Source organism: Hippoglossus stenolepis, chromosome 19, assembly GCF_022539355.2.
Source record: "Hippoglossus stenolepis isolate QCI-W04-F060 chromosome 19, HSTE1.2, whole genome shotgun sequence".
Lineage (NCBI taxonomy): Eukaryota > Metazoa > Chordata > Actinopteri > Pleuronectiformes > Pleuronectidae > Hippoglossus > Hippoglossus stenolepis.
The window spans coordinates 3,340,634-3,355,461 of NC_061501.1; the positions used below are offsets into that span (position 1 = coordinate 3,340,634).

The 14,828-nt window shown below is 39.5% G+C and overlaps 1 protein-coding gene across 1 annotated transcript in view; it reads right to left on the reverse strand.

The window, feature by feature from the left end:
- kcnh2b (potassium voltage-gated channel, subfamily H (eag-related), member 2b) overlaps positions 1–14,828 on the reverse strand; it is a 200,317-nt gene that overhangs the window by 88,526 nt on the left and 96,963 nt on the right. Inside the window, exons 3-6 of the mRNA XM_035143130.2 lie at positions 2,192–2,347; positions 1,058–1,271; positions 318–655; positions 16–227 (exon numbers count right to left, since the gene is read on the reverse strand). Coding sequence (XP_034999021.1) covers positions 16–227; positions 318–655; positions 1,058–1,271; positions 2,192–2,347 — 920 coding nt within the window. The remainder of the gene's footprint in view (positions 1–15; positions 228–317; positions 656–1,057; positions 1,272–2,191; positions 2,348–14,828) is intronic.

A 14,828-nucleotide genomic window follows, 5' to 3' on the forward strand; every position in this document is an offset into this window, starting at 1 on the left:
TGAACTGTGTCCTACCTGTGTGACTTTCTCTGTGACGTGGTGCGTCCGGTCAATGAGTTTGCAGGGAGCTATGATGTCCATATCCCCCGTGGGCAGGGCAATGAGTGGGTCAGGTTTGAAATCCACAAAGTTGAGGGTGATCTGGGGTATTTTGGAGATTGTTCGGTACCGCATGAGGTCCGAATCTGACGTGGAGTTCAGTATGTTGGATTTACTGTTTACTGCACCTGCAAACACACACAAGGTAAATGTTTAAGTAAAATTATAAAAGCAAGTAACAGAAAAGCTCCGCTGTTTTTCTGCCCTCACTCTCTCACCCGTGCTGCTGCTGCCTGGCCGGATACTCGTTCTCCGGTTCTTTCTTTCCCAGTCGGTCCTCATGGCTTCGATCTCGTCTACAGAGGATGCGCGACGCATGCTGTGGAAGCTTTCCCGCGAGCGGCTATGTGACAAGGAGCAGTTGGAGCCTGAGGCGTCTGGGTTGAGGCTGAGGCGGTGATGGGGCGTTATGCAGGGTGATGACTGGGTCAGGGGACCCACCAGGTGGGTTCCGTGTGGAGGAAGTAGAGGTGGAGGATGGGGTACAGTAGGCCTAGAGCCCAGTAAAGTGCGCTTGTCCTCCCGACTGTCTTCTGGCCAACTTTGCAGAGCTAACCTAGGAAACAGAAAAGAGAGAAAGTTTGATCAGGATGGTGAGTGTCTCCCCAGCCCCCTAAAAACAGAATGCAGCTATATTTAGCCAACAGTGACCTTTGACCTCACCTTTTTGGGGGGGGCAAGAGGATTTCCTTGCACGAATCATTTAACTTTTTACATTAAGTTTTTACATGTGAAGAAGAAATTGAAAGTTGAATGTTAATGAGCCTGAGAAAGTCGTCAAGTCTTAAAAAAGATTCAACACCTATGTCAGACTTGAGTAAGAATCGGAAAGCTGCGCTACATCACTATGCTTGAAAGGCTCTGCATAAACACTTCATAGGACTGTTGAGAATCATTGAAGAAAGCAAAACATGTTCCAAATCATCAGTAACTGAAATAACACATGTCCTTGGCATACCTGCTTCCACTGATTTTCTCCTGGTGGTCTGGTTGTGAGTGGGGGATGGGCAGGAACTCCCCCAGGCCTAAGGTCGCGGGACTATGGTGGTCTGAGTGCAGCGGCAGAGGTTTAGCATTGGGGATGTGACCGGTCTCAGGGTCGTCCAAAGACGCTTTGCTGTTGGACAGGGAGCGCAGCAGGGGAAGACGCAGCTTGAAGCCTCGTGGGCGACCTGGTGGGGAGACGTACGAAAAGACTCATTGCCTGCAGATTGACAGGTGGAATTCTAATATAAGTGAATGAAAAATGTAAAAGAAAGAAAGAGGAAGAGATATAAATGGTTGTCGAGGTAGCGGACGTGATGCTAGGAGTGGGAGAGAGATTTGAAGTGGATCATGCTGAGCCTAATAGATTTTAAAATACAGCTTCAAAAACAATCTACTGGAATCTGGGACAGTAACATTGATTAGATTTTGGTTTTAGCCACAAAGTAAAAATAAAAAGGGAATTTGGCTGAGAGAGTTCAAAACCATCGTCCTACTTCAGACACTGTTCCCCTGGGTTATATCTCTGGAACATTAAAGTGCACAGACAGAACATGAAAATCAGCATTTTGTAAAAGTCGATCCCACACAAACACCCAGAATTCATTGAAAAAAATTACTTTGCACATATCAGAAATACCTGACTGAAAATCATGGTTGTCACCCCTCACTCACTAATCATATTAAGTTCTCTTCAGGTAATGATTTTATTTCAGGTAGTCGGTGCATCTACACTGCTCATAATTACTTCTTCATTGGTAGTTACTGCGACTTATAGTCCTATTGTTTATTTTTTATGTTTCTTTTATTTTTTTAACTTTAACAACTGTACTCTCTTGAAGCACTTTGTGACTTGCTCTGAGAAAACGCTTAAAAAATGCTGAGTAAATGCTATAGTAAATAAAATTTAGTTACTTATTGATTTGTTTAAGCTTTAAATAGCACTTTTTTTTGTATTTAACTTGCTCAACTTAAATTATAAATGGTTCAATAGGGAGAGCAGGGCAAAAGGGATAAACAAGAATGAAGGAAACTCTAATTTCAATTAACTGATATCCACTGTGTATACTCGGAGTTCAGAGAAAAAACAAGGTAAGTCAGTAGTTACCTGTGACGAGCCAGGTGGGCAGGCGGTGGTTAAGCTCCTCTTTGTGGTCTACAAGTGTCTCGTCTGTCATGACATCAAAGTTGAGGATGAACATGATCACCACGCCATCCTCGTTCTTTACTGGCACCACATCCACCATACATAGAAAGCACTGACCTGCGGGGAGGAGAGAAGGATAAAGCTCAGCCAAACTTGTTGAATTTGATGGGGGCTTTACTACTTAAGCTTGAGTGAAAAAGGTTTTAGAGTTGAGTCGTCAGGATATTGGATGTGACAGGCATTGACAGCATCAGAGTTGACTCTTTATATAAACACAATCATTTTAACGACCATGTGAAATTCTACGTAATCAATCTGTTAGCAGAAAAATTCATGTGCATTCTGATTGGTCACAGATGCAGCCATGCAGGTCACACAGTGACTGTGAGCATATCTATATACACTTATTACACAGGCCCACTTTCACACACACACTTTTTCATTCTCTCCCCTTATTAAAAGTGCATCTGCGCTTAATCAGCTCTGACACACTCTTCCATACAAGGCCGGGCACGTTCACTAATCTGCCACGAGAGCTAAAACAGCTAAGTAAGCGTGAAATTAGACTACACATGACAGTAAGTGGCTGGGAGTTTTCTAGCAGGTTTACAGGCCTGAATACACTGCATGAAAATACACACACACACACACACACACACACACACACATTGAGACATGACCAAGCCATTGTTGTTTTGATTTAAAGATATTCTAGACATAGAAAAACCTGAAGGAGCAGATGAATCAAAGGATATGCTAGTAGCAATCTCAAAACACGTTGTATTTTTAACTATATTTATTATATTAAACATAGTTTTTTGTACGATAAAAGTGTCAAAAAAAACCTATAGCTTAATAAGTATATCTCTACTCTATACCGAAAAACAGAAACCTCCAGTAAATGCATACTTGCCACTCAACTATAAATTACGGGTAAAGGAATAAAATTGATTTGCACCACATCAGAAAGTCAACATGCAAATCCAGGTCACTTCAATACTAAAGTAAAGAGATTTTATTCTGTGAGGAAAGTTATGATCCACATATACAGACAGCAATTTAATCAACTATAGTTTTATTCTAAAATATAGGAAAGAAAATTAATTGAAAATGATCCTTGAAGTGTTACACGTCGAATGTGTCTCTCTGGCTCCATCTCGCCACTGTCCTAATAAAAACAACTTTATAAAACCAAGCTACAATAAAATACACCCAGTTTGCAAAGTCAAAATAAAGACTCGAGACTAGAGAATTTAAGAAAACAAATTTTACATTAATCACTGTGTAAGTATTTGTTTATTCTACACTCCGATGTGTTGGCCGCTGTTTAAAGTGGCCTCCTGATGTTAAATTGTTCCTCTCATATTTCGCAACATACCTGGCTTTAGTCCGTCCTGTCTCTTACCTGGACAGTGATGGTCAGTGACCAGCTCAACAAATGGCAGCCGCAGCAGTTTAGTTGTTCTTGAGCGCTTTTACCCAGCAAGGTATGTTGTACAACGTCACGTACAGTATGTCTACTGCAGGCATGCCTTACTTAACCACTCGCCCGCCCGCCTGTCATTCATGTCACATCACCACTGGTGAGTGGGCTGAAATCCGATTGGACAACAGCATAATCCCAACACAGGAGGGGGAAAAATATGAAACACGGGGAAAACTAAGGGATTACACCATCTGGCCATATCTGGCAGTGTGTGTGTGTGTGTGTGTGTGTGTGTGTGTGTGTGTGTGTGTGTGTGTGTGTGTGTGTGTGTGTGTGGGTAGAACATTCATTCATGAGCTATTTTCATTATGAGCTATGACTCTGCACTTGCTTCATCGGAAGGTGTTGCTGCCTCAAATGTTGCAGCACCGAGCAACGCCGGAAGACAATTTTTATATAATAAGACGTAGTCACAGGGAGAAGCTACAATGACCTCAAAGACTGTGAAAAAAATATCTCAAATAATGTCATTTTTATTCAGCTAATATGTGGGCTGACTTTGATAGTTATCATCAACAACAGGAGCATTAAAGAAGAATCATATGAATGTGAAATCAAAGAAATTTTGTGTAAAAGGGAGGTAAACAAGTCTTTTAAGAGCAAAACCTAAAACAAAAAATGTCATCACTGATTCTGATCAATCTCACATGAACTGTTATCAGAGACAGATTTCAGTCACAAGCACTCCTTCTTCAATTATGATTCCACGTTGCTATATAGCATATGCTTAAAGCTGGTATATACGTATTCATATGAGAACTTGTCTAAGAAACACCCTATTATAGAGTTTGAACCAGCGAGCAAACCTGCAACTCTTTGTATCTCTGTTGTGACCCAAAGCACGTCGTGTACTGATTGTTTGTGGATGACAGATGTGATTTGTACAGCCATGCAACATTAAAACACACACACTGCAATGCAGGATTAAATGGCAACAAAAGAGGATCTAACCTCCGTTCATTGTTTTTAATACTAATACATTACAAGTATTCATTGTTAGTTCTTGAATCTAGAACATTAATCTGTCATGTTTCACTTATGTATTACACAAGTGAGTGTTCACTTTAAATACACACAATGCATACTCATATGCACGTATGCATAGATGGAGGCATGAGCTCACTGTGCGGTGTATGTAAGTGTTCATGGACATGTAAACACGTGGACACACATCAGTGTACACATGGGTTTATCTGTGCATGTGCGTGTGTGTCCTGAATTTGGCAGAGTGGTGGAGGTCAAGGGATAAGCTTACATATTTTAGTGACATTAGACCTTCATGATGCTGACCAACCTACCGTCTCTGCCTCCTGTAGAAGATTTCCTCCGAGAGCATCTGAAATGCATTGAGCTCTGAGGTTAACAGGGCAATGGCATTTTCATCTAAATGCTCCGTCTGGATGTATTCCAATTCAGCGTGTACCAGCTGATAATCTGATTCAGCATTGCTGATTTACAAAGCTCTGGGAGATTATCACAATGCACTAAAACACATCCAAATAAAGCACAGAGTGCAAACTTCTCATGGTGGGGTGGGGATGGTGCAGTGACAACACAGTGTGTTAAACAACATGATCAAACAGTTGTTAAATAACTATTTACATTTTTAAGAGTTTTATCACTGGTCAATATGGGACAAACTGTGCAGCAAAAAGTGGTTGTCTGTGTGGAAGCAATTGTGAGAAACTAGGACCTTGCATCAGTAGTCAGGCTGGATTGTGGGTAACTTCTTATGTTCAAAGAACATTTCCAAATCATATTAAGATTTAGTTTTTATTTAAAGTGAAAAATGCATTAATCATTTCTAAAGATTGTTTTAAGTATTACATCAATCTCAACAGCTTTGGCCTAATAACATTTGCTCCCATAATTCTGAATGCGGATGAATTAAAAGACTGAGTTAGATAACAGCTAAGGCTTTGAGGTCCATGAATATTTTTACTTCAATAATGATAGCACTATGCATAATATTCTTTCCAACACCATCAGAGGTCAGCGGCGTAGTATCACAAACTTAACTCACACTAACTTTCTTGATGTCAACTGCCATAAACGAAAACATGAGGAGAAGAACAAACGTTTCCATTCATTCCGCTCATTAAACTGCCATTATTCATTTTTCAGTTTTGTTATCAGCATTTGTCAAAAAACGAAACCTAGTTGAGAGTGGAGATGGGAGTACCACCCCAATGGAGGAAGTTTAACTGGAAGTTTGGGATATGCAGAGAGGCAACAATGTGCAGGTTGATTGGGTGGTGCACACTGGCTCTTATAATGGGTCCGGTGGGTGCAGGGATTCAAAAAGCATGTCCCCCACATTACAGTGGCAAAGAAAGACAACAGAAAACAGAAAGATGGATGAAAAGAGAAGTTGACATGACAGACAGATGAAAGAATAGAAAAGCAATTTACATTCAGTGTGAATGAAATCTACAGCAGAGGGCTCTGAACTTTTGTTGCGCGGTGGGTACAGACACACAAGGTGGGGGGGATTAGCTGTTCAACAACACCTTTCTTCTAGGAGAAGGTGAAGAGGATTGGAGAACAGTAAACAGAGATTTGGCTGACCCTGGGTAACCTGATGTCAGTCCATATCTAAGCTGAGCTCAACACTTCCTCCAATGTCAGATCTCTGGAGGAGGTCAAGGAGGTTTTAGTGCAGATCTTATCTTTTTTAATCTTTTCAACCTGAAAACGATGAGCAGGTAAAAGCCAACACATGTCTTGCCTATGTCTTCCCTTTCAACCACAGGACATCATGCAGTGTTAGGATCAGAAGTTAGGATGATAATCTGTTCGCTGACACAATTGGATTACAAGAAAAGGGATTAGAGTTCAATCAACCAGATTCTAATTTCTGCACTGAGGGGGTAAGTAATCAAAGGGGACTATACTAAGGAGTGCAATAATTTATATTATGGCATTCATAGGTGTCATATGAACATCATTTAACAAACATTTGCATATAGATGTTATCAATGACAGTGTTATAGATAAACAGTTATTGTAATCACAATCTTCTGCAAGTTAATTAGGATTTTATTGTTATGTGATGTAATAATTAGTGTTACTACAAAGGTATTTCTGTTTGTCTCTCAAATTATTATGTGGAGTGAATTGTGTATAAGTCTAAATGTTTCAATTAAGATCCAGAGGAGTTAGTGTTCAGTTAACAGCATGTTTACAACATGGTGCTGCACCAAGTCAAAACTGAAATATTGAATGTCCAAACAACAGGATCTCCCGCATACAACTGCATACAATGTACATGAACAACCGTGTCTGCAATGTGTCTCATTGATGCGTTTTGCTCAGCACATAGGATAGAAACAATTATAACTAATTTCCAATACCATTTAGGTAGTTATTATTGTCAATGGTACAACACCACACGAAGCAGAACTATTCATGTTTACCTTAGTGACTGATTTATTAGTCTTTCCGTTGTGTAAGAGGCGTTACAAAGACTCAGTTAAACAAGGAATATGGAAACTTAACATAGGAAAAGGTTTTTACAGCTCTTAATAGTTTTCAAATTGTTGTAGCTCATGGTTAATATCCATCACAGACCAAGGTTTGTGTGTGTGTGTGTGTGTGTGTGTGTGTGTGTGTGTGTGTGTGTGTGTGTGTGTGTGTGTGTGTGTGTGTGTGTGTGTGTGTGTGTGTGTGTGTGTGTGTGTGTGTGTGTGTGTGTGTGTGTGGGATGTGAGTCGTCTTCCTTCTCTGGTGCTCTGTTCTGTATCACGGACAAAGTGACAGAAGGGAATGGAAGAGGCAGAGAGACTCATTCATAGACACACTCCTCCAATTCATCACTTTGGCAAAAAACCCCACAAAACTAGGGAAAAAGTTCAGACCTCCATTTCCACGGATCCGCTGAGACAGCTTTAAATATTCTACCGACAGGCTGGCTGTGGGCCAGCTGGCAGAGCTTGTTATGTTCCAGGCAGCAATCAGAGGCAGAGACACACTTTTAAATTGCAAACACTCAGGCCAAGCTGACAACCAGACTTGCATAATTGCCTCAAAGTGTCATTCATTAAAAGCTAAATATAAAGTACATAGATTAATAAATTATTACTCATAATGGACGAGCATCACAAGATCTCGACACCTTCATCATAAGCTTGACCTCCACATTTACAATAAATCTTAAAATCACAAGTGTCAAGAGTAACTCATGCACACACACTTTGCTCAAGTGGCCTCGAAAAGTTGTATTTTCATGAATCAGTGGACTAAGTAATGTTAAAGTGATTCTTTCTTTTGACTCTCTTGACATTCACGACTGACAGAGACAGTCTTCATTTTTTTACTCTTACATATATTTTGCTTTGTTTTAAATTAGTTGAATTATTTATCTGAATTCTATTTTTTTCTCAGTAAAGAGCTCAAATGCTGTTGTTTAAATATTCTCTATTAATAAATCTGACTAGCTAATCACATAAATAATTATACAAAGAGGCTATAGGTTACTGACTATATATTGTTTTAAGATTGTTTCAGATTATTTGTCGCACGTAGATGGACTGTATTTATATAGCACCTTTCTAGTCTTATCTACCACTCATTGCACGCTACAGTACAAGTTGCATTCACATAGCACTCCTAAACGCTTTATCACACCTTTCACACACTCTCAAAACAGCCATCAGGGACCACTTGGAGTTCAGTAACTGTAGTCAACTACAGACAATCAATTTTGTAAAAAAATAAAAATGTTAAACACTTAATGCAGTTAACTGAATAATAAATAGAGAATTTTAAGACATAGCCTGCAAGAAAGGTCTGGATCAGATCAAAAGCTCTTCTCTCTCTAGTGCACAATGAAAGGGTGGATGGATAAACACAGTCATTTAAATGAGCATGGTTATAGAAAACCCCTTGTATGTCACTCCGATTCATTGTACAGAGAAACTGTTTAAAAAAAACAATGTCTATAGATACAATAGATCAAATAGAAAAGCAACATCAAAGCCCTGAATTCCTGTCAGCTCGAGGGATGCTAATTTGTAGCTGCCTCTGACCTCTGACCTCTCTGGAAAGGAACAATAGAAAAGAGGATTTCCTCCTGGAGGTGCAGAGTAATTAGTTTGGTTTCATCAGTGAGCAACTAACTGTGCCCTGTGCCATTCTCACAGGGGAACCACGGCTGCCATTATAAGTGGTGTCCTACTGAGAGACGAGGTCAGCTATGTGCTGCTTTAGAAAGGTATCTGTGTATTATCTGTGCACCATTACCTGTGTATTAATCACCATGAAGGGGACATCAGGATGTAAGATATGTAGATAGGATAGATTATATCCACAGGATTTACCTTATTTTAACTTGTCAAAATTAACTTATTTTCTCTGTGTGATTTTCTCTATTGGTTATAGCTAGAAACTAAGAGAACAGAACACTAGAGCACAAACAAGTGGTAGATCAAACTAAAGTATGATATTAATAATGTTAATAGTTGAAGGGTGAGGGTGCACATTAGATTCAACAATTTTAGCTTTTTAAGTTCGACAATGAAAAAGGAACCTTGGTTAAATTAGGTTTGTACAAGTTCGCAAAGTCTGTAAATAGAATAAATTATATGCAAGTTAAGGTTAATCAAATGTACTTTGACAGAAGACGTGCTTTTGTTACAATCTGTGTACATATACAAAGCAGAAAACTGTGTTTAAAACTCAATGTTCAAAGTTTCCACACTGTGTGATGCTGAAGTTATGTATGAAGTTACCCTCTTCTGCACCACAGGTCCTGGAAGGTGTATACGTTTTTTAAGATTGACGACAGTGTGGACATTTATGTGAGCCAGTAGGGTTTAATTGTGTTTGATGATGTTGTGGAAATGATGGTAACTGTTTTAAAGCCATAAAATGATGTAAACCCATTAACCCACTAATTTGAGCCCATAGAGGGGTCCTTTTAATTAATGAGCTTGTCATATTTTAGCTTTTTGTCCGCAGGCTGCAATCTGCCTGACAATCTCTGTTCCAAGCACACCATTGAAAACTAGTCCTAGTATTCCACTAGGTGGCAGAACACAACAACTTTGACCTTGTTATTCTGTTGAGGTAGTTTGCATAGTGGCAAATGCAACTATACGCATACACACACACACAGAAACACACGTGCTGTGAGTATTTTCTTCAGAAGAAGAGAGAAGTGGCATTAATCTGGCTGCACGTCACCACAGCACAGAGCCTCATTCAGGTGTGCTGTTCTGACAAGGCTATGTGGGGAGCTGGCAGACAGAATGAAAAAATACATGGGTGCATTTGCGCTCAAGTTCGCGTGTTATATTGGTGTTGCAACCCGCACCTGTCCCTCTGATCTCAGCTGTCTTCTGATAAGAGATGCAACATTTCTCCATCTTTCAACACTAATGTGGTTGACCCCTGTGCCTTCTTCCAGATTGCTTTGGGATGGGAGGCAGTGTAAGAACAAACTACGCCAGAAAACAATTCATCAGCCTACGTCACCTGCTATAGAGACAAATGCCCAATTGGTGAACTGTGTGTTTACGTGGTGAAGTGGCTGCTGAATTGTAACAGATTGTTTTGGAGTTTGTGTGTTTGTGTTATGGGGACTTATCTTCCTTATGGGGACACAAATCAAGTCCCCATAACATAAATGAATAAATGGAATTAAAGAGAAGACATGTTTTAAGGTTAGGTTTAGGTTAGGGACATAGCAAGTAAGGGTTAGGGTTAAGATTAAGATTAAAGTAAGTCTACAGAAAATCTACTTATATCTAAATAAAAAATATATTCATACATTTATACATAAATGTGTGTTTTTCTGTGCAAAATGATGAACAGGTCGACTCATTCTGCCCCTTGTTGGCAGCAAATGAGTAAAGACTGCTGATGCAGATGTGTGGTGAAGGTGATTGATGCTGCTGAGCCGATGGGAGTGGGGGGGCTGGGAAGTTGACAAAGCTTGAGACTGAACTGGGGATCCATTAAATCAGCTGTCGGGTCCCAGAGGATACCTGTTCTGGCTAAAAGATGAGGTGTGCTGGTGGTGAGTGAAGCTCTGGATGTGTGGGGTCTGTGGGCCTGGAACCCTTGATGGTGGACTTGGAAAATCCCATCCAAATGGGTTGATATACCCATTGATCAAGTGGTTACTCACTGGGATCAGAAATTCACTACATTACATCTTATGTGAGAATGATTCACCTTACATTGTATCTATTTCAGTCAAATTCACACAAATGTCCTGCAATTTAGCCATTTTTCAGGAAGATCTGGTGTTTATGCAACCAACAGAATGAAAATGAATGACTTAGCTGGGATGGGAGGCAGGCTTTCGAATAATTCGGTTGTAATCTGCATACTTGTATCATAGACCTCAACTGTTTTTCTGTCAGTTTTGTGACCAAAGGAAGAAAAACAATAAATGCAATAATGCATGTAATGTAATTATCTCACCCTTCCCTTTCTTCCATATTGCTCCATATAAGGGATTGGTGGTCATAAAAATAATTATACGATATTCTGGGGTATGTTAAAATAGCTACATGTCTGTTTCATTGCTGTCACAAAGAATTCCACAGTGCATACACAATAAAGACCTTCAGAGTGTCTGTCTGTGGTTGAAGATGCTATGAAAGTCATGACAGAACTTTTTTGAAAATTGTCAAATAAATAAATAACCTTTCCTTCGTCATAATCATGCATCAAATGACAGCTTCTACTCAGAATAGATAAGAAAATAATGTTGTTAGCACAGGTCAGTTGGTATTTACACAGTATGTGCACCTCTATATTCGTAAATGGATTTTGTCAATGTAATTAACATTTGATATTTTGTACGTGATGCTGTTAAGAAACAAAAATGGAAAAGTGTATATTTTGTGGTGTTTTTCAAAAAATAATATAGAAGTTGTTTCTACAGCACCCTACATACAAGACATGCAGCTCACAATTCTCTACACACATTACATGCACTAAGTTACCTACTTCCCATTAAAGAAATAGACCAAACACAAACATGTTCAAATGTTAACGTAACACAAAGTGGAGAAATACAGTTGTAACGCTCTGCAGCCACCTTCTGGCAGCCAACAGTATAGCAGCGATTGGTGATACATTATAGCCTAATGTGATATTTAATCAGCTGGTAATAGTGTTTGCTGCAGGAACATTTGGGGGAGTTTTAAGCATATTATAAAATGAATATCACCTAACCCTATTAGTGAAAATCAGAAACACTGGTTTCTCATTAAGGTGACTTGCTTCTTCATTAATTCAATTTACTCCTCCACAGCCTCTACTATTGACGTGAGGAAATAATAAGGATGAGGTAATGGAGGGTTGGAGAGATCAGGTGATTGACACAAGATTACCATGGGTCAATAAAAACGCACACATATACACACACACGCACTTCACTACACTATACAAAATGTTGTGATTCTAGATGTGTTTTGTAAGGACAGAGGCTCATTGTTTATAACTGCCTTAAACAGTCTCTACACATATTGTCAATAACAAGTATCCTAAAAACTGAGTTGATTATTGATTAATAACGGATAAATGTCCACAATAAGACGATGACAGGCAGAGACAAGCATGACAACAAAGGTCACGTCATTAGCAGATGTTTTTCTATCCTTAAGTCTGGGTGTCTTGCTCTCTTAAGAGGATAACGGATCACTATTACATGGTCTGCCCATTGTTCCCATTGTTTCATTATCTGTTACATGTTATATGTTCATTGCCAGCTGAAATTTCTTATGCTGGGGTATCTGATCAGGAAGCCGCCAGGACACCTTCCTTTGGCATGTCCAACAGGGAGCACACTCCAGAGTATAGACCCAGAACTCAAATAAGATATTTTATATCACATCCCTTGAGAGAGGGACCCTGTTAAGCCTACTGCCAATGTGACCTGACACCGGATTAGCAGGTGAAAACAGTATCGCCGTTACATAGTTTCCATTGAAATATCAAACTAGGTATTGACCGCTAAAATCCATTTCAGTTGGTGTATAATGAGGAGAGATATTTTAAATACTTAATCCATATATTGATGTCTGGTTACAAAAAACTCAAATGTCAATATGAGTATCAGCCTCCCTTATTGATTGGTATAACGTACACACAGTGTGTAACTGTGATCCCACAGGATGGTGTCTGAGAGCCTTCAGGCTGCGTTACTGTATGAGACAGAAGGATAAGCCACCTGTGAAGGATCAATGGGCAGGCTGTCTAAATGTCCTTACATGTAACACTGTGAGAGTGTGGTGTCAAATACATAACAGCATAGTCAGCTGGATGTCTCAATCACCCCCTTCTGCTCACGCCACACACAGTGCTATTAACAAATTACATGTCAGTACAGGAGCACAGACACGCAAACCTGGTCAGAGGGTCCAGCATGGCCGCTAAGTGAAAAAACACATGTCACAACCTGATACCCGGGCATTGAGATAAACGGACAACACACCACAAACATCTACACTTGTGTATGCAGCAACACACAGAGGGTCCTACAGATTACATGTCAGGAGGGTTTCAAAACACCAGCACTGCAAACCATGAAGACAAAAAAGGTCAGGGGACATCGATACGCTGAGGTCCATCTAGGTAAGGCTCACATTAGTTAACGCATTCTTCAATTACATTTCCCACCAGCTGATGAGACACAACATGAAAACGGGAGGTACCAGAGAGAGGGTATTTCTATTTTATGCCACAGTTGAATAATTTTAAAAAGTGGGATGAGAATAAAATCAGGTTTTATTGAAGAATGGTGATGTGTTCATCATTTGAGAAAGAAAATCCACACATCACAAGGTCTGCCTGGAGGTTTCAGGATCTCGTTCTGTTACCTTTTTTGAACAGCATTTCAGGAGTCATACACACATCTGCCTGTCCATGATGTTTGAAACCATTTGGCAAACCAGTGCACACCTATTCAAAATAATCACAGTCCTCATGCTCCAGTAGAAACATATAAAGCTCCAGAACACAATAAAATGATTCATTACCTCTGGTAATATCTCTGAACAGGATCTGGTTTGACATATTGTCGGTGGGTTTGTTAAAGCTCCATCCACCTTTATCAGCTGTTCACTCAGGAACGGCTCATTAGCAGAGATACTCAATGTTACTACTCTGGATGAATCTCCTCAATTACAGAGACACTGGTGAGACCAATTTCGTAAGGCCTGCCAGCAATTTTATTTTTTTCTCTTCAAAAATGTTTCATTGTGTTAGCAGCTGGGAGCTTGCATGTGCACGCAGTCTTTGTAATGTGTTTGCATACAATGAGTTCTTAGAAGAGAAGTAGCAAAACATCTTAAAAGCATAAATTATTAAAGACATTTCCCTCAAAGTTAAAATCTTAGACCCATGGTATAGTCTGAGTCAGTTTCAAGTTAAGAGCCTTTTAGTAATAAACCACCCAACATTCACTTACAGCTCACATGACTAGGACTAAAACATTTATCAAGAAAACCACTGGGGTTGTTTGCAATGAACAGCAAAAACAAGAAACACAAATTTAAATATTAAGAAATTTGCATACTTTCACAAAAAACACTCCTCATATTTCAAGGGCAAAATAAATGATGATACAAATTATACTCTGAATATTGAAAAGTACATGAATATCGATGGTAAGCACAAGTAAATGCCCGGTCATCGACACATTTGACTTTTTAATGACTTGACGAGAGGAAGGTGCCAGAATGAACTTTAGGTGCCAAGAAAATATTAAAAATACGCTTGTTGTAACAGATGTCAATGCTTAATGGCTTCAAACTGGCCAAGTTGGAACAGAAGTGCACAGATGAACAATCAAGGACATACGCAAACCATCAATCATTACACATCTCACGTTAACACACACACAAACACATTTACACTATTGGGCACTAAACTACTATAGAAGAGTAGAAAACATTCTATAATCCTGTGTGAAATCTGTCTGACATAAGATACATTCACACTGTATGTTCATAAACGAAAATCAACCCAATTTTATGTTACTACATTATGTGACACAGTCATTATGTGAAGCCCCCCAGACCCTAACCCTATGTTTTCCCAACCCTGTAGTTGCAAGATGTCTTGAGCATGCTCACGTTTGTTTTGTTGACTGAATCC